Raw genomic sequence first — 25,231 nt, 5'->3', positions numbered from 1 at the left:
AACTACAAGTTCTTCATGATGTGGAGGTGCCAGTGTTGGGCTGAGGTGGACAAAGTTAAAAATCGCAGAACACCAGATTACAGTACAATAGGTTTCTTTGGAAGCACTAGCTTTCTGAACATTTCGGAACAGGATCATAAGAGACAGAATTTATAGCAAAAGATCTGAGTGTCATGTAACTGAAACCATATGAACTGAAACGTTTTTCAGTTGCATGACACTGCGATCTTTTGCTATAATTTCTGTGGTTTAAGATCCTGCTCCACAGCTACCTGAAACAGCAGCAGTTGTCTGAAAGCTAGTACTGCCAAATAAACCTGGTGGACTATAACCTGGTGTGGTGTGATTTTTGAGTAAATTCTTCAGTCATTCTTCAGGCCTGCTTCACACCTACATTTTATCATGAAAACCTGGATATGTTCAGGGTGCAAAGGTGCTTCCTGCTTATCAAGGAACTTAACAAGATTCTGAATGTCACTCACCTCTCTGCCCCAATTGCAACATCGCACTTGGCTCAGAATATAGCCCAGAGCCACTTCATTGCAAACCATAGTTATACTGCAGGTGGCTGCACCTCTTAGGATTAATTTGAAAAATCATCAATACTTATAAACAAAAGTCAAATTGAAACGCATCACTAGAACCACAATGCACCAAGTTCTGGGCAAGACTGCAAGGACAGCTTACACAAACTCCACACACTAAATTCCGCTGATTCAAATACGCCTCAAAAATTTATTGCACACCTCCTTTCCTGAAGGCTCGGTAGCCTAACAGAGTTTGTTTCACGGTTTGCTACATTCTAAGATTCTGCCCAAGCACTGCTCTGATGTCTGGTTTACTGGACTACAGAAAGATTTCAAATTGAGACCTCATGTTTGTGATCCTTGACCATATCCATTGACTAATCAGAAGCAGGGGACTCAAAATGTAATGTCCTCCTTCCTTAATAAAGGGTGACCCTGAGTCAGCTGATATTCCAATCAATGGTAAATTTTACCAACTGCCTCACCAAAACAAAATCTTCAATGTCCAATTCATTCATGTGGATGCTGAAGCTATCAAGTCACACAGTAACTGAGTCGTTCAGCCAAGCTACTTTCAGAACAGAATGGGGCTCAGGGATTCACCAGCAAGACAAAGCTATCCTGTGAATCCACACAGTCCATGAACAACAAGCCAAAACCAAATTAGCACTTTGGACACTAGAATTAGCTTTAGCATCACAGTGATGAGAGTTGGGGACACTGAAAACTCTAGACAGGCTCAAGATGTGCTCAGCGACTCTTTCTGAAACCCGCATGCACAAATGCCGTATTACAAAGCCTGCGACTAATTAGTTACAAGTTGATTAAAATGCGTACTATAATGCAGCCAAATCACAAATCCTTCAGCATGGAAGCCTCTGCTTCCCACCTAATCATGAAAACCCCACCCTGACTGTTAGCCACCTCTTTGCCCTGACAATGATTAACAGCACCATTAAAGTTCATTGCACAGAGAATTGCACAGCTCAAGAAGAGGCCAAAGCGAAAACAAGGGTATCCCACAGCAAGAGGCCAAGACATTCAGGTCTGAATGGGAGTGGGGAGAAACAAAACAAAAGGCTTTACACACTTCAGAAGTGAAAAACATTCATCTTTTCCTTCCACACACATCCAAGGTATTCGAACACAATACTTCACACTGGAAAAAGCCAATCATTAAGAGATAACACATGCAGAACAGTATGGGGAGAATTAAAACGGCGGAAATATTCCCCAGTAAATTCCACTAAGAAAGTACTCAGACACTCTTTCTCAAATTAGCAATGAAAACTGAAAATTCAACTTTGCTAGACACCAGAGAGCCCAGATTTCTGACCACAGCGGGAGAGACTCGTGTACACTAAAGCCAAGGCTTTACGTCCCCACATCAATAAAATAAAACTAAAAAAAATTAACAATTACTTCAAAGGAAGCCAGATTCTGATCTTTTCAAAAATCTGCTGACCGAACTCCCCTTCCAAGGTGGCAACTTCTCACTTAACAACAGAATTTAAGAGCCCACCGGACTCAAATGGAAAGATGAATTTGAGTATGGCAAGCAGACTGGGTCATAGCCTCCACCCCTCTTCAAACAGGTACACACACACACACAGACACACACACACACACACAGACACACACACACACACAGACAGACACAGTTTCCTGCAAGGAAAACATAGCACTCAAGAGTGAGAATCCATGCGACCAAAATGTCTCAAATTCTTTCCAATATTCATTGAAGCCAAATGCAGAATACCCTTGTGCTCGAAGCAGTTATTTTACTGCAGATGGAAGAGGGACATATGAATAAGGAGTACGCATTTTGGTGCTGAGATATCAGGTTAGTGACTGGATATCTCCAAATAATGCAAGCCTATATTTTTGGATAGTTGACAAGAACAGGAATAAGGAGAAAGCAAGGACTGCAGATGCTGGAGATCAGAGTTAAAAAGTGTGGCTCTGGAAAAGCACAGCCAGTCAGGCAGTATCCGAAGAGCAGGGGAGTCAACATTTCGAGCATAAGCTCTTCATCAGGAATAAGGTTATGTTCGAAACGTTGACTCTCCTGCTCCTCGGATACTGCCTGATCAGCTGTGTTTTTCCAAGAACAGGAACAAGTTCAGTTATGAACCACCGATGGGAATATAGCTAGTTCATGCTCACAAAATCGGACAAAGAATAAAGATAGAGGTGGGTTTGCTAAATTAGTTATGCTCTTTTACCAACAGTCTTTACATAATTGGTAGTATGTTCATCTCCTAGTCTCCCCGCCTAACGGCCTCTGGACTCAACACTCTCTAGACTGGTTTTCCACATTCTACCCTCCACAAACCTTCAGCAATGGATAGTATATTTGAGCACGATAACAGGGTCATACGTATATTCCTCTTCTTCAGTGCCAAACCGGCATGGTCAGAGGTTGTCATTCCTCCATATCTCCTTTAGCAGACAGCTAGGCCAACCATTTTCAGCATGAAAAGCACTGTGAAAATGTGGCTCTTGAACAGTTTATTGTGACTCATTCATTTCAAGCACTCCCTAAGGCCACCAATTTCCAGCTGAGATTGTCTGACTGTGAAAGCTGCCAAAATGCCTTTGTTACCATAAGATCATGGCTAATGGACATTTCAACTCCACTTACCCGCACTCTCCCCGTAGCCCTTAATGCCTTGGAAGATCAAGAATTTCTCAATCTCTGCCTTGAAGACATTTAACGCCCCGGCCTCCCTGTAATCAGTGGCAATGAATTCCACAAACCCATCACACTCTGGCTGAAGAAATGTCTCCTCATTTACATTCTAAACTCATCCCCTCCAATTCGAAGGATGTGCCCATGGGTCATAGTCTCCCCTCCCAAGGCTGGCTTCCCACATTCTACCCTCCACAATCTGGCCGTCATCCATCACTCAGCGGCCCACGTCCAAACGCACCAAGTTCTGTTCACCCATCGATCCCATGCTCGTATCCTGCACCAACTCTTGGTCGAGCTGTGCCTTAATTATAAACCTTGCACTGTTGTCTGAGTTCAGCATTGGCAGTGGTGCCTCTAGGTGCCTCAGGTCCCTTTGACCTGGAATTCCTATTCTAAATTTCACTGCTTTACCTCCTCAAAACCCCCATCTCTGTCTGCTTCTAACATCCCCTGATGTGGCTCAGAACTTTGTGACATTCCTGTGCAAAGAACACAACAAGGAATATCTAAATACAATTGAGGCTGCTTTACTAATCCAACCGCGCTTTGAAACAAAAAATATTGTACTTTTTCTGATTAACCACAGCTAGGTTTCAAAAGTAAAGCCCGTCACGTTCTCATGTTTTTATTTTCTAAAATAAAATAAAGTTGCTTCTCAGCACCAAGCCACCTTTTCGTCTTCCAACCAGGTTAGAAAGACACTGAATTTCCATAACAGTACAACGTACAGAGAAACTAAAACAAAGATGAGATTTTACTTGTCAAAAATTCTAATTGTACAGTGAATGGGAAGGGGAAGAGGCAGGAAGCAGTAACGGAAGAAATTCAAATAAACACAACCTGAAGATCTTTATTAAAGTTATATAAACTACCTTGTGCAATGTCAAGACACAGACGGACATGTCAAAAAGTACGACCAGCATAATCACAATATAACTTTGATACGAAATACCATTATGCGAAAATTTAAAAAAAACCAAGTTAACATGATACATCAAAATACACAACCACATATACAAAAATAAATAATTTAGTTATATAGCACGAGAGGAGGCCATTAGGCCCTGGTGTCTGTGCTAACACTTTGAAAGTGCTATTTAATTAGCAAAATCTTAGACCAGTCTGCCACACCTTTCCTTTTCGATTGAATGTTTATTGGTTTTCCCCTTTTCAAAGTTCCTATTAGATATGCTTCCACCGGCCTTTCAGATCACGGGTTCCAGATCATAACTTACTGCAGAAGGGAATGCAACAACACACCCTGAAGCTTCCTCTCCTCTTTTTCCCCACTCCCTGCATCCTTCCCAAACACCCTAAAACCTATGCTATTTGGTCACCAGTAGCCTCGCAATATAACTAAAACAGAGCCTGCCACTCCATAGCTGGGCCTGCGATGCACAAGGCAACTGCTAGCAGCTTGGATTTAACCTCAGTCATGACGAACGGTTGAACATCCCGCACACTTCCATGCGAACAAAAAAAAAGACAGAAACCGACAACTCAACACAGCCTCAGGTGACTGAAATATCACACATTCCCCCCAGAAATCAACAATAAATACTAACTAGAAGTAGTGTAAAGGGATCAGGCATTCTGATACACAAGAACCGAGGAGAAAGTATGCAACATGACATTTATATATGATTGCAGAGAGAAGAGGAATCATGACAAACGATAAAAGATTTGTGAGAGCAAATCGTGCAACTGAATGGCAAGAGAATTCATGCAACATACATACAAAATAATGCATATAATGTCCAAAATGATATATGCATGTACATGAATTGCGAGAAGAAATACGAAATATGTATAAAGTTAATGCATTTGCGCAAAATGATTTATACACACAAGAAAAGCAAACATGACCCGCTTAAAATAATTAACACAATGTAACAAAATATATTTAGGAACCAGGAAAGGTTAGAAAATATGAAACCACATATACAAAGACATACATGAAAAATGCCTCATAGGAGGCAGATTCCTGCAAAACTATAAAATACTGTAATATGTATGAGGTGCAAAGTGACATTTATGCAGGTATTGCAAAAGCATTCATAAAATGCTCCATAAAACAAAACACACAATATGCAAAATATACACAGGAACTGGTAGAAGCAGATTCAGGAAATATATATAAAAAGTGCAAAATGCAAATCAAAAATCACAATGACAGATTTATGCAATTATACGTATACACGTGCAAAATGGTACATACAAAAATTGCAAAGCAATTCATAAAATGATGCATAAATTAATCAACACATGCAATATGCGAAATGATACACACACACACATACAGATCACAAGGGGAGGATTCATGCAATTGCACAAATAAAATAATTAACATGTACAACGTGTAGAATGATGCAGTCACAAGAATTACCAAACAAAAAAGTGGAGTTATAAATGGGACTAAAATAATCTTCGCTCTCAGGAATCAGGCGCACTTGGTGGAAAGGAGGGGCACAAGAGAAGTGGAGAGGTGAGGATGGAGTTGGGGGAAAGTGGGGCAAAGAGTGGGAATGTCCCAGGTAGAGAAGAGGGGGGATACTGCTGGGCGCAGTTGGAGGGGAAAGAGGGGGAATGGCAGAGGGGGAAAGGCAGAGGAGAAATTGGAGGGGGGGGGTGAGGACAGCTGATGACAAACTGGGAAACGTCAGATGGGGAAGAGGGAGAATGGGGAAAAGGGGGGAATAGAGAGGAAACGGGCGAACACCAGGCGAGAAGAAGAACATCAGTGAGGAACACGGGGGGACACAGGGAGAATATCGGAGAGGATACGGGGGAAGAATGCCGAGGGGAGACACGGAGAGAATCCCAGAGGACAGATGCAGGATGGGAGACGCGGAGGGTTTTAGAGACGCGGAAAATCGGGAGTACGTCAGAAGGGGTATGTCAGAGGGCAGACGCGGGGAGATCGTCGGAGGGCAGACGCGGGGAGATCGTCGGAGGGGAAAGGCGGGGAGAACGTCCGAGGGGAAAGGCGGGGAGAACGTCCGAGGGGAAAGGCGGGGAGAACGTCGCAGGGGAAAGGCCGGGAGAACGTCCGAGGGGAAAGGCGGGGAGAACGTCCGAGGGGAAAGGCGGGGAGAACGTCCGAGGGGAAAGGCGGGGAGAACGTCCGAGGGGAAAGGCGGGGAGAACGTCCGAGGGGAAAGGCGGGGAGAACGTCCATGGGGAAAGGCGGGGAGAACGTCCATGGGGAAAGGCGGGGAGAACGTCCGAGGGGAAAGGCGGGGAGAACGTCGAGGGGAAAGGCGGGGAGAACGTCCGAGGGGAAAGGCGGGGAGAACGTCGCAGGGGAAAGGCGGGGAGAACGTCGCAGGGGAAAGGCGGGGAGAACGTCGCAGGGGAAAGGCGGGGAGAACGTCGCAGGGGAAAGGCGGGGAGAACGTCGCAGGGGAAAGGCGGGGAGAACGTCGCAGGGGAAAGGCGGGGAGAACGTCGCAGGGGAAAGGCGGGGAGAACGTCGCAGGGGAAAGGCGGGGAGAACGTCGCAGGGGAAAGGCGGGGAGAACGTCGCAGGGGAAAGGCGGGGAGAACGTCCGAGGGGAAAGGCGGGGAGAACGTCCGAGGGGAAAGGCGGGGAGAACGTCGCAGGGGAAACGCGGGGAGAACGTCCGAGGGGAAAGGCGGGGAGAACGTCCGAGGGGAAAGGCCGGGAGAACGTCGCAGGGGAAAGGCGGGGAGAACGTCCGAGGGGAAAGGCGGGGAGAACGTCCGAGGGGAAAGGCGGGGAGAACGTCCGAGGGGAGACTTGGGGAGAACGTCGCAGGGGAAAGGCGGGGAGAACGTCGCTGGGGAAATGCAGGGAGAACGTCCGAGGGGAAAGGCGGGGAGAACGTCGCAGGGGAAAGGCCGGGAGAACGTCCGAGGGGAAAGGCCGGGAGAACGTCGCAGGGGAAAGGCGGGGAGAACGTCCGAGGGGAAAGGCGGGGAGAACGTCGCAGGGGAAACGCGGGGAGAACGTCGCAGGGGAAACGCGGGGAGAACGTCGCAGGGGAAACGCGGGGAGAACGCCGCAGGGGAAAGGCGGGGAGAACGTCCGAGGGGAAAGGCCGGGAGAACGTCGCAGGGGAAAGGCGGGGAGAACGTCCGAGGGGAAAGGCGGGATGAATGTCGCAGGGGAAAGGCGGGGAGAACGTCCGAGGGGAAAGGCCGGGAGAACGTCGCAGGGGAAAGGCGGGGAGAACGTCCGAGGGGAAAGGCGGGGAGAACGTCCGAGGGGAAAGGCGGGGAGAACGTCGCAGGGGAAAGGCGGGGAGAACGTCCGAGGGGAAAGGCGGGGAGAACGTCCGAGGGGAAAGGCGGGGAGAACGTCGCAGGGGAAAGGCGGGGAGAACGTCGCAGGGGAAACGCGGGGAGAACGTCCGAGGGGAAAGGCGGGGAGAACGTCCGAGGGGAAAGGCCGGGAGAACGTCGCAGGGGAAAGGCGGGGAGAACGTCCGAGGGGAAAGGCGGGGAGAACGTCCGAGGGGAGACTTGGGGAGAACGTCGCAGGGGAAAGGCGGGGAGAACGTCGCTGGGGAAATGCAGGGAGAACGTCCGAGGGGAAAGGCGGGGAGAACGTCGCAGGGGAAAGGCCGGGAGAACGTCCGAGGGGAAAGGCCGGGAGAACGTCGCAGGGGAAAGGCGGGGAGAACGTCCGAGGGGAAAGGCGGGGAGAACGTCGCAGGGGAAACGCGGGGAGAACGTCGCAGGGGAAAGGCGGGGAGAACGCCGCAGGGGAAAGGCGGGGAGAACGTCCGAGGGGAAAGGCCGGGAGAACGTCGCAGGGGAAAGGCGGGGAGAACGTCCGAGGGGAAAGGCGGGGAGAACGTCGCAGGGGAAAGGCGGGGAGAACGTCCGAGGGGAAAGGCCGGGAGAACGTCGCAGGGGAAAGGCGGGGAGAACGTCCGAGGGGAAAGGCGGGGAGAACGTCGCAGGGGAAAGGCGGGGAGAACGTCCGAGGGGAAAGGCGGGGAGAACGTCCGAGGGGAAAGGCGGGGAGAACGTCGCAGGGGAAAGGCGGGGAGAACGTCGCAGGGGAAAGGCGGGGAGAACGTCGCAGGGGAAAGGCGGGGAGAACGTCGCAGGGGAAAGGCGGGGAGAACGTCGCAGGGGAAAGGCGGGGAGAACGTCGCAGGGGAAAGGCGGGGAGAACGTCGCAGGGGAAAGGCGGGGAGAACGTCCGAGGGGAAAGGCGGGGAGAACGTCCGAGGGGAAAGGCGGGGAGAACGTCGCAGGGGAAAGGCGGGGAGAACGTCCGAGGGGAAAGGCGGGGAGAACGTCCGAGGGGAAAGGCGGGGAGAACGTCGCAGGGGAAAGGCGGGGAGAACGTCGCAGGGGAAAGGCGGGGAGAACGTCGCAGGGGAAACGCGGGGAGAACGTCGCAGGGGAGACTCGGGGAGAACGTCGCAGGGGAAATGCGGGGAGAACGTCGCAGGGGAAACGCGGGGAGAACGTCCGAGTGGAGACTCGGGGAGAATCGGGGAGTACATCGGAGGGGAAACGCGGGGAGAACGTCCGAGGGGAAACACGGGGAGAACGTCCGAGGGGAGACTCGGGGAGAACGTCCGAGGGGAGACTCGGGGAGAACGTCCGAGGGGAGACTCGGGGAGAACGTCCGAGGGGAGACTCGGGGAGAACGTCCGAGGGGAGACTCGGGGAGAACGTCCGAGGGGAGACTCGGGGAGAACGTCCGAGGGGAGACTCGGGGAGAACGTCCGAGGGGAGACTCGGGGAGAACGTCCGAGGGGAGACTCGGGGAGAACGTCCGAGGGGAGACTCGGGGAGAACGTCCGAGGGGAGATGTGGAGAGTACGTCGGAAGGGAAATATGGGGAGAACGTCCGAGGGGTGACTCGGGGAGTACGACGCAGGGGAAACGCGGGGAGAACGTCCAAGGGGAGACTTGGGGAGTACGTCGCAGGGGAAACGCGGGGAGAACGTCGCAGGGGAAACGCGGGGAGAATGTCGAAGGGGAGATGTGGAGAACGTCGCAGGGGAAACGCGGGGAGAACGTCGCAGGGGAAAGGCGGGGAGAACGTCAGAGGGGAACGTCGGAGGGAAAGTGGGGAACAGAGGGAAAACGGGGCAACATCAGAGGGAATGTCGGAGCGGGGAAATGGGCAGACCCTGGCACCAGGAAGGTGGCAAACCGGGGGAACGAGGGGCAAGGCGTGATGAAGCATTGAGGGGTAAGAGGTTGTGGGAAGATTGTGATTCAATGGGATGAGCATTTCTGAACCCAGCACCGCCACCCCTCAACTCTCTCACACATCCCACCCACCTGAACATTACCTCTCCCTGCTCCATGGAATGGGGGGGGGGGGGGTCTTTTTTTTTGGGTGTTGGGGAGAAGAGAGAGAGGGAGATGTGGGTGCTGTGTTGGGGGGGGGGGAGATTTGATTGACAGTTGAGGGGGGGCTGGACGGGAGGTTGCCTCCCCCCCCCCCCCCTCTCCCAGCTACCCCGCTCGTGCGGCTGGTTGCCATGGCGTCGCCCCGGTGATGCTCGGGGGGAGGGGGGCTCATGCAGGAGGTTGCCATGACTCCGCGCTCGCGCGGGCCCGGCCGTTAGCCCGCGCTCGCGCCCTCTCCAACGGCCCCGCGGGCTCTCAGCGCCCAGGAGCCGAGCGTCGACCTCCGACCGTCCGTCCACCCCGCCCTGTGGAGGTAGGCCTCACCCGGTTTCCATCCTCTCTCTCTCCCTCATGTCTTTGAACTCTTGGATTTTATTTTATTTTTTTTAAAAGAAAAATAACGTTTATTGTCACTAGACCCGAGAGGTTTTGTGTGTCTATGTGGGGGGAAGCATTCCGCTTATTATCCGGACCGCCACAGCTCGAGAAAGAGGCCGGGCCTACCTCCGCCCTCTCTCTTAACTTCTCACCCAGCCCGCCCTCCCTCCGTTCATTCGCCGGCATATGTTTTCCCCCCAACCCGCTCTGCCCCGAAGTGAGGGGAGGGGGGGGGGGTGTGTGGAATCGATCTGCGGGACCCGGTTCCGGCCCGGCCTCCCTAATCCCAGCCAGCCCTACTCCCCAAGCCCGCTCCTCCTCCGCCGCCGCCGCCGCCTCCCCCTCTTGAGTACTCACAGCCTCTCTCCTCCGCTCGGCGCGGCGGCCATTTTCAAATTATTTCCAGCGCGTCACACCGGCAGGGCGGGCGGCCCCGACCGGCCGAGATCTCGCGAGGCTGCGGGGTGAGGGTTTTTTTTTGGAGGGGGGGGGGGCTGGGGGGGGTGTGGTGGAATGAGAAAAAGGGGGTGGAGAGAGAGAGAGAGAGAGGGAGGGAGGGAGGGAAAGGAGGCGGGGTTTCTGGGCGAGGGCGGGGAGCTGTCACTGGGCGCGAGCGGGGTGGTGGGGGCGTGTCCCAGTGCGAGGGGTTGGGTCCAAGATGGAGGGTGTGGGTCCCAGTGAAGGGGCGTGGTCCTAGTGTGGCAGTGGTGATGGCTGGGGGGGGGTGATGTGGGTGATTGGAGGATTGTGGGTGGTGGTGGGGCTGATTGGAGGGTTGTGGGTGGGTGGTGGAGGGTGTGATGGGGGATTGTGGGTGGTGTGATGGGGGGTCGTGGGTGAGTGGTGGGGGGTGTGATGGGGGGTCGTGGGTGAGTGGTGGGGGGTGTGATGGGGGGGTGGGTGGTGATGGGGGGGTCGTGGGTCGGTGGTGGGGGGGTGATGGGGGGGTTGTGGGTGGGTGGTGGGGGGGTGGTGGGGGATGTGATGGGGGGGTGGTGGGGGATGTGATGGGGGGGTGATGGGGGATGTGATGGGGGGGTGATGGGGGATGTGATGGGGGGGTGGTGGGGGGGTGATGGGGGGTTGTGGGGGGGTGATGGGGGGGTTGTGGGTGGGTGGTGGGGGGTGTGATGGGGGGGTTGTGGGTGGTGGGGGGTGTGATGGGGGGGTTGTGGGTGGGTGGTGGGGGTGTGGTGGGGGGTGTGATGGGGGAGTGGTGGGGGGTGTGATGGGGGGGTTGTGGGGGGTGTGATGGGGGGTTGTGGGTGGGTGGTGGGGGGTGTGATGGGTGGGTTGTGGGTGGGTGTTGGGGGGTGTGATGGGGGGGTTGTGGGTGGGTTGTGGGGGGTGTGGTGGGTGGGTTGTGGGTGGGGGGTGTGATGGGGGTTGTGGGTGGGTGGTGGGGGGTGTGATGGGGGGGTTGTGGGTGGTGGGGGGTGTGATGGGGGGGTTGTGGGTGGGTGGTGGGTTGTGGGTGGGTGGTGGGGGGTGTGATGGGGGGTTGTGGGTGGGTGGTGGGGGGTGTGATGGGGGGGTTGTGGGTGGGTGGTGGGGGGTGTGATGGGGGGTTGTGGGTGGGTGGTGGGGGGTGTGATGGGGGGGTTGTGGGTGGGTTGTGGGTGGGTGTTGGGGGGTGTGATGGGGGGGTTGTGGGTGGGTTGTGGGTGGGTGGTGGGGGGTGTGGTGGGTGGGTTGTGGGTGGGTGGTGGGGGGTGTGATGGGGGGTTGTGGGTGGGTGGTGGGGGGTGTGATGGGGAGGTTGTGGGTGGTGGGGGGTGTGATGGGGGGGTTGTGGGTGGGTGGTGGGGGGTGTGAGGGGGGGGTTGTGGGTGGGTGGTGGGGGGTGTGATGGGGTGGTGGGGGGTGTGATGGGGGGTTGTGGGTGGGTGGTGGGGGGTGTGATGGGGGGGTTGTGGGTGGGTGGTGGGGGTTGTGGGTGGGTGGTGGGGGGTGTGATGGGGGGGTTGTGGGTGGGTTGTGGGTGGGTGTTGGGGGGTGTGATGGGGGGGTTGTGGGTGGGTTGTGGGTGGGTGGTGGGGGGTGTGGTGGGTGGGTTGTGGGTGGGTGGGGGGGGGTGTGGTGGGTGGGTTGTGGGTGGGTGGTGGGGGGTGTGGTGGGTGGGTGGTGGGGGGTGTGATGGGGGGGTTGTGGATGGGTGGTGGGGGGTGTGATGGGGGGTTGTGGGTGGTGGGGGGTGTGATGGGTGGGTTGTGGGTGGGTGGTGGGGGTGTGATGGGGGGGTGGTGGGGGGTGTGATGGGGGGTTGTGGGGGGTGTGATGGGGGGGTTGTGGGTGGGTGGTGGAGGGGTTGTGGGGGGGTGGTGGGGGGGTGATGGGGGGTGGTGGGTGGGTGGTGGGGGGTGTGATGGGGGTTGTGGGTGGGTGATGGGGGGTTGTGGGTGGGTGATGGGGGGTTGTGGGTGGGTGGTGGGGGGGTTGTGGGTGGGTGGTGGGGGGTGTGATGGGGGGGTGGTGGGGGGTGTGATGGGGGGGTGTGGGTGGGTGATGGGGGGGTGGTGGGGGGTGTGATGGGGGGGTGTGGGTGGGTGGTGGGGGGTGTGATGGGGGGGTTGTGGGTGGGTTGTGGGTGGGTGTTGGGGGGTGTGATGGGGGGTTGTGGGTGGGTTGTGGGTGGGTGGTGGGGGGTGTGGTGGGTGGGTGGTGGGGGGTGTGGTGGGTGGGTGGTGGGGGGTGTGGTGGGGGGGTTGTGGGTGGGTGGTGGGGGGTGTGATGGGGGGGTTGTGGGTGGTGGTGGGGGGTGTGATGGGGGGTTGTGGGTGGGTGGTGGGGGGTGTGATGGGGGGGTTGTGGGTGGTGGGGGGTGTGATGGGGGGGTTGTGGGTGGGTGGTGGGGGGTGTGAGGGGGGTTGTGGGTGGGTGGTGGGGGGTGTGATGGGGTGGTGGGGGGTGTGATGGGGGGGTTGTGGGTGGGTGGTGGGGGGTGTGATGGGGGGTTGTGGGTGGGTTGTGGGGGGGTGTGATGGGGGGGTTGTGGGTGGGTTGTGGGTGGGTGGTGGGGGGTGTGGTGGGTGGGTTGTGGGTGGGTGGTGGGGGGTGTGGTGGGTGGGTTGTGGGTTGTGGGTGGGTGGTGGGTTGTGGGTGGGTGGTGGGGGGTGTGATGGGGGGGTTGTGGGTGGGTGGTGGGGGGTGTGATGGGGGGGTTGTGGGTGGTGGGGGGTGTGATGGGGGGGTTGTGGGTGGGTGGTGGGGGTGTGGTGGGGGGTGTGATGGGGGGTGTGATGGGGGGGTTGTGGGTGGGTGGTGGAGGGGTTGTGGGTGGGTGGTGGGGGGGTTGTGGGTGGTGGGGGGGTGGTGGGGGGGTGATGGGGGGTGGTGGGGGGGTTGTGGGTGGGTGGTGGGGGGTGTGATGGGGGGGTGGTGGGGGGTGTGATGGGGGGGTTGTGGGTGGGTGGTGGGGGGTGTGATGGGGGGTTGTGGGTGGTGGGGGGTGTGATGGGGGGGTTGTGGGTGGGGGGTGGGGGGTGGTGGGGGGTGTGGTGGGGGGTGTGATGGGGAGGTTGTGGGGGGTGTGATGGGGGGTTGTGGGTGGGTGGTGGGGGGTGTGATGGGGGGGTTGTGGGTGGTGGGGGGTGTGATGGGGGGGTTGTGGGTGGTGGGGGGTGTGATGGGGGGGTTGTGGGTGGGTGGTGGGGGGTGTGACGGGGGGTTGTGGGTGGGTGGTGGGGGGTGTGAGGGGGGGTTGTGGGTGGGTGGTGGGGGGTGTGAGGGGGGGTTGTGGGTGGGTGGTGGGGGGTGTGATGGGGGGTTGTGGGTGGGTGGTGGGGGGTGTGATGGGGGGGTTGTGGGTGGGTGGTGGGGGGTGTGATGGGGGGGTTGTGGGTGGGTTGTGGGTGGGTGTTGGGGGGTGTGATGGGGGGGTTGTGGGTGGGTTGTGGGTGGGTGTTGGGGGGTGTGATGGGGGGGTTGTGGGTGGGTTGTGGGTGGGTGGTGGGGGGTGTGGTGGGTGGGTTGTGGGTGGGTGGTGGGGGGTGTGATGGGGGGTTGTGTGTGGGTGGTGGGGGGTGTGATGGGGGGGTTGTGGGTGGTGGGGGGTGTGATGGGGGGGTTGTGGGTGGGTGGTGGGGGGTGTGAGGGGGGGTTGTGGGTGGGTGGTGGGGGGTGTGAGGGGGGGTTGTGGGTGGGTGGTGGGGGGTGTGAGGGGGGGTTGTGGGTGGGTGGTGGGGGGTGTGAGGGGGGGTTGTGGGTGGGTGGTGGGGGGTGTGATGGGGGGGTTGTGGGTGGGTGGTGGGGGGTGTGATGGGGGGGTTGTGGGTGGGTTGTGGGTGGGTGTTGGGGGGTGTGATGGGGGGGTTGTGGGTGGGTTGTGGGTGGGTGTTGGGGGGTGTGATGGGGGGGTTGTGGGTGGGTTGTGGGTGGGTGTTGGGGGGTGTGATGGGGGGGTTGTGGGTGGGTTGTGGGTGGGTGTTGGGGGGTGTGATGGGGGGGTTGTGGGTGGGTGGTGGGGGGTGTGGTGGGTGGGTTGTGGGTGGGTGGTGGGGGGTGTGATGGGGGGTTGTGGGTGGGTGGTGGGGGGTGTGATGGGGGGGTTGTGGGTGGTGGGGGGTGTGATGGGGGGGTTGTGGGTGGGTGGTGGGGGGTGTGATGGGGGGGTTGTGGGTGGGTTGTGGGTGGGTGGTGGGGGGTGTGAGGGGGGTTGTGGGTGGGTGGTGGGGGGTGTGATGGGGGTTGTGGGTGGGTGGTGGGGGGTGTGATGGGGGGGTTGTGGGTGGGTTGTGGGTGGGTGTTGGGGGGTGTGATGGGGGGGTTGTGGGTGGGTGGTGGGGGGGTTGTGGGTGGGTGGTGGGGAGGTTGTGGGTGGGTGGTGGGGGGGTTGTGGGTGGGTGGTGGGGAGGTTGTGGGTGGGTGGTGGGGGGGTTGTGGGTGGGTGGTGGGGGGGTTGTGGGTGGGTGGTGGGGGGTGTGATGGGGGGTTGTGGGTGGGTGGTGGGGGGTGTGATGGGGGGTTGTGGGTGGGTGGTGGGGGGTGTGATGGGGTTGTGGGTGGGTGGTGGGGGGGTTGTGGGTGGGTGGTGGGGAGGTTGTGGGTGGGTGGTGGGGAGGTTGTGGTGGGTGGTGGGGGGGTGATGTGGGTGGTGGGGGGGTTGTGGGTGGGGGGGGTGGGGGGGTTGTGGGTGGGGGGGGTGGGGGGTGGTGGGGGGGTTGTGGGTGGGGGGGGTGGGGGGTTGTGGGTGGGGGGTGGTGGGGGGTTGTGGGTGGGGGGTGGTGGGGGGGTTGTGGGTGGGTGGTGGGGGGGTGGTGGGTGGGTGGTGGGTGGTTGGGGGGTGATGGGGGGGTGATGGGTGGTGGGTGGGTGGTTGGGGGGTGTGATGGGGGCGTGATGGGTGGGGGGGGGGGGGGTGTGATGGGGGTGTGGTGGGTGGGTGGGTGGTGGCGGTGGTGGTGGGTGTGTGGGTGGGTGGTGGCGGGGGTGATGGGGGTGTGGGAGTGGTGGTTGGGGGTGGGGTGGGTCGCAATGTGTGGAAGTGAGGTCCCCTCTACCAGACAGGGGGGGAGGGGGGGGAACTGGTTCCTGAGCAAGGAGCGTGCACCCACAGAAAGAGTGTGTAGTCCCAGTGTGAGGGGTGGTGTCCCAGTGTGAGGGGGTTGGGGATTTGGGCTCTGGGGGGACGGTCCAGAGGGTGGGGGTCTAAGGATGAGGAGGCACTGTTCCTGAATGAGGTGAGGTGTGTCCACCTATGGTGAGGGTGTGCGTGTTCCCAGTGCAAGGGGCCATGGGCCCTGGGAAAGAGGTGGGCTTCCAGTGTGAGGGAACGTGGACACTGTGTGAGGGAATGTTCATATTACAGAGGAACAAGTGCTGGATGTCTTGAAACACATACGAGTGAATAAATCCCCAGGACCTGATCAGGTGTACCCTAGAACTCTGTGAGAAGCTAGAGAAGTGATTGCTGGGCCTCTTACTGAGATATTTGTATCATCAATAATTACAGGTGAAGTGCCGGAAGACTGGAGGTTGGCTAACATGGTGCCACTGTTTAAGAGAGGTGGTAAGGACAAGCCAGGGAATTATAGATCAGTGAGCCTGACATTGGTGGTGGGCATTTTATTGGAGGGAATTCTGAGAGACAGGATGTACATGTATTTGGAAAGGAAAGGACTGATTAGGGATAGTCAACATGGCTTTGCGCATGGGAAATCAGGTCTCACAAACTTGATTGAGTTTTTTGAAGAAGTAACAAGAGGCTTGATGAGGACAGAGCGGTAGATGTGATCTATATGGACTTCAATAAAGTGTTTGACAAGATTCCCCACGGGAGACTGATGAGCAAGATTAGATCTCATGGAATACTGGGAGAATTGGCCATTTGGATACAGAACTGGCTCAAAGTAGAAGACAGAGGGTTTTTCAGACTGGAGGCCTGTGACCAGTGGAGTGCCACAAGGATTGGTGCTGGAGTGGGAGAGTCCAGAACTAGAGGGGCATAGGTTTAGGGTGTGAGGGGAAAGATATAAAAGAGACCTAAGGGGCAACATTTTCACACATGTATGGAATGAGCTGCCAGAGGAAGTGGTGGAGGCTAGTACAATTGCAATATTTAAAAGGCCTTTGGATGGGTATATGAATAGGAAGGGTTTGGAGGGATATGGACCAGATGCTGGCAGGTGGGACTAGATTGGGTTGGGATATCTGGTCACCATGGACGATTTGGACCGAAGGGTCTGTTTCCGTGCTGTACATCTGAATGACTCTTTCCCAAAGGACGATTTGTTTGCTCACTCATCAAGAATTGCCCCACCTCGGCCTTCAAACCAAGTTCAACCGAAGGGTCTGTTTCCGTGCTGTACATCTCTATGACTCTGAGTCTTATTGTGGGATCAGAGGGTGTGGGATCTTGGCTGGGTAACCAGGTCTAGAGGTGTGGGGGTTGGGGGGTGTGTGGACATTGTGGAGTGATGTTGTCTTGGGAAATTAGAAGGTTGTGGCTCTGGGAGAGCAGAAGGAAACGTGGTCACGGTGATGGTTGCTCGGGGGCAGTCGTAGGAGAGGGGATAGGACTTGGGAGAGGGGACAGGGTTTTGGCTGAGAGGGCAGAGTTTTGAGAGGGGATGGGGGCTTGGTCTAGCAGAATGATGTGGTAACAGAGAGCAGAGGGGCAGGGACATAGAAGAGAAAGGGGTGCAGGGTCTTGGAAGAGCAGAGGAGCCAGGGGAGGTGATTGGAGAGGAAGTGGGTGCTCTTGAGAGAGGAGCAGAAACAATTTTGGAAGATGGGTTTGACCTATGGAGAGGACGATGGGAGCAGGGGTTGGTCATGGGAGAGTAGCAGGGTCATATGAAAAGGAGAGTGTGAGAGGGAGCATGGTCTTGGGAAAGTGGTGGTGAGGGAAGTGGTAGGAAGTGAAATGTAAGGAGCCCATTGTGACATTTGAACGTAAGGATCAGAATTTAAAAATGGAGGTGTTGCTGGACCAGGAACATGTGTAAATCAGTGAGCACAGGGGGTGATTACAATGTTCTTTTCAAACTCGGGGTTGCGTCGCCATGTAACAGCCTACAAAATACTGTGCAGGCCTTTCCCTGTGTGCAACCAGAGACTAGATGATGTAAAGAAACTATTGTAGTGATTGTAAACAAGGGCCAGGTGGATCTCACTGAGAATGAGGTCCGTGATTGGGGATGTTAACCTGAGGTGAAAAGGTGAAAGTGAGAACTGCAAATACTGGAGATCAGAGTCAAAAAGTGTGGTGCTAGAAAAGCACAACAGGTCGGGCACCATCCAAGGAGCAGGCGAATCGACATTTCGGGCATAAGCCCTTCATCAGGAACCTGGGCCAATCAAGAAATCCGGAACTCAGTTACACTCGACTAAGCCAGTCCTTTCATGGGCTCAACGTTCGTCCTCATTGTGGATGCCTGTTCAAAGTGCACACAGAGATTTTTCAACAAACTCACATTGATGTTTGAAAAGCTGCGAGCATCATTCACAATACACAGACTTCCCAAACGATTGGTCACGGAGAATAGAATGTCATTTGCCAGCAGAGATTTTGATTATTTCCTAAAGTGAATGGTACTCAATATGCTCGGCCAGCTCCATACCATCTATTGTTCAATGGTCTAGCAGAAAGAGCAGTCCAAACTTTGAAGGCAGGCTTAAAGAAATAGTCTACAGCTTCACTTGATCCCAAACTGTCCCGGTTCCTGTTCAATTATAGGATCAACTTCCATGAAGCTGTAAGGATAGCTTCAGCAAAATTGTTGATGGGGAGAAGACTCCGTACCAGGCAAACCCGATACTCCTGGACCTGGGGGAATGGATTAAACAGCAGCAGGAACACCAACACCAGCCACATCCTCCTCTAAGCGAGAGATTGTTTACTTCAGGTGATGAAGTTTGGTGTCGAACCATGGAATTGGCCTTGCATGGGTTCGAGTCGAGGTCAACACAAGGTCAGGTCCCATGACATACAATGACTGGGTACATGGGATGGTCCTGAACAAATATGTGGATCACATGAAAGCTGGTACCTTGCAAACAGTGCAAGAGCAAAACATACCCGGCCCCTCAGAACAGCCAGAAAGACTGTCAGAAACCGTTGTTCTGCCCTTCCATCTAATGTCAAAGAAACTTCAGAGTTTGAGATGGATGTGGCCTCAATATTGTTAATGCCTGAAGTAGAGGATGAATCTCTCCTGAGATGCTCCAGGTGCAAGGGACTGGGTACGGTCCAATACAAGCTGCCCGTGTCCAAGGAAGAGTCGAAAGAATCAGACCTGGGGAGAAAACGTCCCAGGAGAAGCTACAAGAAAAAAAACAGGCTGACATGCTTGGACTTAGAATAGAAGGCATAGAGTGATTGGAATGCAGGCCATATGGATCTCATTGAGCTTGAGATACCTGTTTGGGGCTGTTAATCTGGACCAATCAGGATGCCCTCTCAGGTATAAACAAGAGATTCAGAGAGTCTCCTCATTCTAGGGACAGGCTCTGAGCAAGCTCATCAGAGGCCATGAACTGTGCATGTGTAAATAAAGGGTGACTTGTTGACTGATACAAGCCTTCCTGGAGTTATTTCACTGCGTATTGAGAAAGAAAATTGGTGTTGCAAAGTGTGGTATTTTCCTGATGACCACTCCTGCCACCTTGTGATATTTGCCGTTTCTACGTGATATTGGGTAAAAGTTGTTTGACATAGTATACTGCCACCAATCCTGCATTGTCTTTGATTTGTCTTGGACCTATCTAATGATTAGTGGTAAAGGCTAGACCACTATAGAGAATCTATAGAAGAAGTACTGATCTTAGATAATAGGAAAGTTTATCGCATGATAAATGCAATTTTAACTACATTGAGTCAGGTATAAATTACTATTTCTTAGAGAACTAGTACCATACATCTCTCTCTGAAAGTTAGACAAGAACTCCTTAACTCCACTCACACAGTGTGTGACACTATGGGTAGAGTCATAAAACCAGTGTAATGGAGCCATTACCTTATGTAACACCATGGTTTTGTCACCTCCTGGAGTAATGCGCTGGAAAGCAAGCCCTTCTATTCCCAGAGTTGCTACAAAAGTTAAAGATCCAAGTTAACAGAAAGCACAGACCAGATTTCTGTACTTAACAAGAATCACAATTGCAAATAAATATATTCTCACCATAGATAAACAAGGCTCCTCATTCTACATGTAGAGACAAAAAAGAAGTGGAAGGAAGGATAATGATGGCAGTTCAATGGTCTCTGCACACCGGGTTTGCTGAGATTGGCCTTTTGACTTTCCTCAGGAGGCTAAGTAAATTTGGTATGTCCACAAGGAGTCTTACTAATTTTTATGGATGCACCTTAGAAAGCATCCTATCTGGATGCATCACAGCATGGTAAGGCATCTACCGGTCCATCGTTGTTATGAAGATGTGGGTGTACCTTTAAGAGAGTTAAAAACAGCAGAACTACCAGACACTGCACCAAGTCTTCTCAAGAAGGTAACAAGGTAACACTTGGTCAAACAATTCAATTAGCTTGTTGCCTGGAGCAAAAACAAATTTGAATTTGGCCAATCAGTTTAAATTATACCTCGAAGAACACTAATTTACAATCAAGTTTGAATTGAGTATATAGACAATCTTAAAAGCCAATGATACAATCCGATGATCTGTGGTAAATGACTGGGGAAAATTGAACAATTGAGAGGATAACTGCCAGTTGGTTACTTTTCAAAGAAGATCAACATCCACGAAAGGAAATACTCCATAATCAAAAAGGAACTATTGAGTTCGGTACTGGCCTTACTGCATTTTAATGCGTATGTCACGAACAATGTGTCGGAGATGGTTGTGTACAATGACCACAATCCGATTACATTCTTAGGACGTTTCAAAGATAAAAATATGAGACTATTTCGTTGGAGCCTTATGTTAATTTAAAAATCATACATGTTGCAGGTCGGAAGAATGTAATCGCATATGCGTTATCACAGATTTACCGGATGAAGTTTAAATGAGATTTGTCTTTATATAATGTTATGCATATACAGGTATATGGGAAAAAGGTAAGGTGAACTTTAATAAAAGTTTTCTGTATGTTAGAGTTATGTGTTTTAAAAGATTTGAATTGAGTATATCGAGAATCTTAAAAGCCAATGACACAATCTGATGCTCTGGGGTATAAGACCGGTGGAGGGGGGAAGGAATTGAATGATTGAGAGGAAAACTGCCATTCTTAGCATGCACCACACTGCTTGAAAAAACAGCTCTCTTAAAAGTATCTTTTCGATCAATAACCTGTAATGCAGAAATTCCTAAAAAGGTGAAAAGAAGACACAAGAAGAACCGAAGACAAGAAACTACAGCTGCCTGGTTTTGAGATAAGGAGTGTTGTTTTGTAAATCTTAACTGGGAGTTTTGTTGGACAAGTATTATAGAAGGAAAAGTAGAAGATAGGTTAGGGAAAGAAACTGTAAATACTGGATAGTTAATTATTCTATGTTATACTTTAAGAAGTAAAGTTTTTAATTTTACTTTAAATAGTCCTTGGCCACTTGAATTTTTATAAATTACTACACAGGATAAATCTTTTCCGTGTTGCTGGTTTTAAATTAAGCAGAAGGGATTACCCCTTGTTGCAACGTTGTGCAAACCAGTGTTCCATCCATCGACTCCATCTGTACTTCCTGCTGCTTCAGGAAAGCAACCAACATAATCAAAGACCATTCCCACTCCGGTTATACTGACTTCCAACCTCTTACATCATGCAGAAGACAGAGAGGATGTAGAAATTTGAATACATGTCCAAACAGATTCAAGAACAGCTTTTTCCCTGCATTTACAAGACCTTTGAATGTATCTCCCAAATGTTAATTCTGATCTCTCTCTCTCTCTCTCTCTCTCTTTCTCTCTGTATCTTCTTAGACACTATAACACCATATTCTGCACTCTGTTCTACCACCCTGATGCGCTTTGTATGGTCCCATCTGCCTGTGGAGCATGCATATCTTCACTTTTCACGTGTATCTCGGTACGTGACAACAATAAATCAAACTCAAACTTCTCCAAATACTTTCACTTGCTTGTACAACTACCACAGGGTGACTGGTTCACACTCATAAAGTGTCTGACCTATTGATTAAGAGCCAGAATTTACAGAACTGATGGGAAGAGATAGACTGGCTTTTTTCAGATTTGAGGTGTTTCTAATGCAGACAATAGGACAGCTCCTTCCTGTTCAATGGTCTGATGACAGCTAACCAAACATTCATCTCCATAAGCTGCCCATTTACCCGGGAGCCAACTGCATGGTTGGTGGCAGGCAAGAGGTCTTTGGTCAGTGGAATGATGATCAATTGTTTATGTCAATCAGCTGCTTGTTGCCGGGCGCATCTCCCTTCATACCCACCCCTGCATCCAGCTTGTCTGTAGTAACCTCTCCCCTCTGCTTGTATAAACAGCGCTTGCAATAAGTATCAAGTAATCTATTTTTTAAAAGTGCAGCAATTCTTTCCACAGTCCTTGGTTTTTAAAATAGTCCCTTTTCCCATTTCAGTCCATAATCAAAAATACAGTTTAAAAAAAAACTTCCTTTAAAATAGCGAACTCATGTAAATAACTTTGTTACATCAACACTATCTCATCTGCTCCCAAGTCTCTCTACCTTCAATTGTTCTAGGTTTTTCACTCTTTTCTCTGAACACTGTCTCAGATATAAAAGAATGGTAGATCTCTTGCTTGATGACTGTTGACTTTGGTTCTGACCTGTGACCATTTCTCTGCTGGAGGACCTTTTATCTCTCAGATAGCCTTCATAGAGGTGAACATTTGGATAGAAATAGTGTGGAAGGGTGTGATGAAAGGCAGGAGATTGACATTAGATATTGATGTTCATTTGAAGGGGATGGACCAAACTGTCTCTTTCTGTATTGTAACAATTCTGTGATTTTAAGGACATTGTTCTTTGTAGATGCTGTTGATGGTCATCTTTATCTACAGCATCCATAATCTCCTGAATGTTGTTCTTTGCATTATCCTGGATTTCTGGATCATGTGATCATTTTCTAATTGGAAAAGGTAGCTTTTTATTTGCAGTGACTTGGATGATTAGACCTGGTAGTTTCTTCTTTTTGACCAAGTCTGCATTTGTAGACATTGCTCTGACTCTCATGAAATTAGATGTAGCTCAGTTGTCTTGTGTTGATCAGGCTGGACATCGTCACGTACCTCTTATAGATGTTTGGCTGGTGGATTAAAAGTTTTCATATTTTCAGTCATGTCACTAGAGATCACTGTTCTTTCATCAACATCGCTGTCACTTGTATTGACTGTTATGTTCAAGAGAATAGATCTGTGATGACCATGATGTCCTCTATGTTGACAATGTCAAACAGCAGTTTGATGCCAGTGTAAATGATGTCAATGGATTGTTTAATCTGTTTGGGTTGTAGGAAGTCCATGAGTCTGGGAAACCCAATGAAATCTTCTACTGGTTACCAGTTGATTTAATAATAATTTGTTCCTGGACCAGTGTTTGGACAACTATTTGGTTCTGGTCCAGTTGTTCTCTGGAAAGTTGCTCAACCCCTCCAAGTCTTCTGATGAAGTTGAAATTGACACATGCATGCAAGCACAAAAGAAAAGTTGATTGATTGCAAGCAATGTACACATTTTCAACTCTTATACCTGTTGTGTTGTGCCGTAGATTTTCATATTTCTATTATTATGATCCCAGATTGGTACCTGGTTTGATAAACCATAAGTTTTATTTTTATTTTGTTTGCTGTGGAGGTCAGTCAGTGAATTTATTCACAAAGGGCTGCCAATGTATTTTTAATGAAAGAACATTCAAGTTTATTACGCACAAGAAAATTACTATATCATGCAAAACTACAGCTATTGGAATGATCACATCACAAATATCAGAAGGTAAAATAAATCTCTTTTACCATATCAATCACCTTAAAGTCAGTCAAAGACCAATGAAGAGTCAGCTCAATCTCCAAGCTCAGTTGACGCAGCTGTAAATTCACTCCTCATAGTGTTGGAATCATACAGCATGGAAACAGACCTTTTGGTCCAACTCTTCCATCCGACCAGACATCCCAATCTGACCTAGTCCCATTTGCCAGCACTTGGCCCATATCCTTCTAGACCCTTCCTATTCATGTACCCATCCAGATGCCTTTTAAATATGTAATTGTACCCACCTCCGCTAGTTCCCTAAATTCATGTCTTCAACAGCTTTGTGGCATGTCTTTGTCTCTGAAACCTCCACAGCTTTCTGCCTCTGGAGTTTTCTTCTTACTAATTTTCTCTCTCTGTCTCTCTCTCTTTCTCAGAGTAGAACTCAAGTCAGCAAATACCCTAGACTTTATGACATTTACAAAATTAAAACACCAGAGATTTACAGAACACAATATAAAATCAATTTATCCCCATTTTAGAATACACGTAAAATAATAAGAATATATCATAACCATTCTTCACATATGTTTCTGACAATCATTTCACATGTACATGTTGTTATATCTCTGAAAGCTGTAACTTGTACCCTTCATTCTGGAACTGATTTTATAAAAAAACTTACAACTGCTTCTGTACAAAGCATAAAGTCAACAGGTTATCCATTGATCCAATAGACAGTTTTGTCTTTTCTAGATTAGCTAGTTTCCCCCGGAATTCCTCCAATGGAGGTATCTTGTTAAATGTTTTCCAATGGTGTTGAATGCTGTACTATGTAGTCCTCTTTGCGTGCGTTACCACCAGTACTTGCACTATTCTGAAACCATATATTACATCTGCGCATCTTCAAGCATTAATTTATAGTTTTGCAATCCTTGGTGATGACCAGACATCTGCGAGGCCTCATTGTTCCACTGCACTGTTCTTTGCACCAGCAAAATATTGAGTATTTCCTTTTGCAACGTTGTGCTCATCCTCCCAGCTTACAAGCAGAAATTGAAGTGTGAACACCTAGTACAGAAAGTAGTGCAGTATTGGTCTGAGGCAATGGAAGGGTTTCTACAGGCTTGCTTAGAGTTGGTGGAAGTGGGCTATTTTCAAGAATTTAGCAGCCAGCCTAAATGAGTATTCCATCATTGGCACAGATTTCATTAGTAAGTGTGTCGAAGACTGCATGTCAATGAAGTTAATCCTAATGTTCCCCAACCAGAAACCATGGATGAACCAAGAGATCTATGCCCTATTGAAGTCCAGGTCTGAGGCATATCAGTTTGGCAACCCTACCGATACAGGAATTCCAGATACAGCCATCATGGATGCCAAAGGCAATATCAAACTAAGCCTGAGACCCAGACCAACCACATGGACATCTGCAATTTGTGGCAAGGCTTATACAACATGGCCAACTACAAAGTGAAATAGAATAGAATGGCAGGCAAAGTACATCCCTACCCAATGAGTTCAATGCATTCTACACTTGCTTTGAACAGAAGGGTGGTGAAACGATGTCACCTATCCTAACAGCTTTGGATGCATCTGGATCCACAGTCATATCTGTAGACATTAGATTGGCCTTCTTGAGTGTGAACCCATGGAAAACGACTGGCCCAGATGGAGTCCCCGGCTATGTGCTCAGATCCTATGTGGGACCAGGTGTATTTGCAGATATCTTTAACCTCTCCTTACTATGTTCTGAAGTCCCCATATGCTTCAAGAAGTGCACACCATCTCAGTGCCAAAGAAAAATCATACAGTGTGCCTCAATGACCAATGCAGGTGGCTCTGATCTCTATAATTATGAAATGCTTTGAGAACTTAGTCATGGCTCTTATCAATTCCAGCCTACCAAATCACCTTGATCCTTTGCAATAAGTCT

The 25,231-nt window shown here is 51.7% G+C and overlaps 1 protein-coding gene across 1 annotated transcript in view; it reads right to left on the bottom strand.

Moving 5' to 3' along the window:
• Nucleotides 1–10,380, bottom strand: part of mecp2 (methyl CpG binding protein 2) — a 57,653-nt gene extending 47,273 nt beyond the window's left edge. The window contains exon 1 of the mRNA XM_060822451.1: nucleotides 10,303–10,380. Coding sequence (XP_060678434.1) covers nucleotides 10,303–10,334 — 32 coding nt within the window. The 5' untranslated portion in view covers nucleotides 10,335–10,380. The remainder of the gene's footprint in view (nucleotides 1–10,302) is intronic.
• Nucleotides 10,381–25,231: the final 14,851 nt, after the last annotated feature.

The sequence above is a fragment of the Hemiscyllium ocellatum genome, unplaced genomic scaffold (genome assembly GCF_020745735.1).
Source record: "Hemiscyllium ocellatum isolate sHemOce1 unplaced genomic scaffold, sHemOce1.pat.X.cur. R, whole genome shotgun sequence".
Lineage (NCBI taxonomy): Eukaryota > Metazoa > Chordata > Chondrichthyes > Orectolobiformes > Hemiscylliidae > Hemiscyllium > Hemiscyllium ocellatum.
Note: the sequence above shows the minus strand (reverse complement) of the source record. Positions and strands in the feature narration are given on the sequence as shown.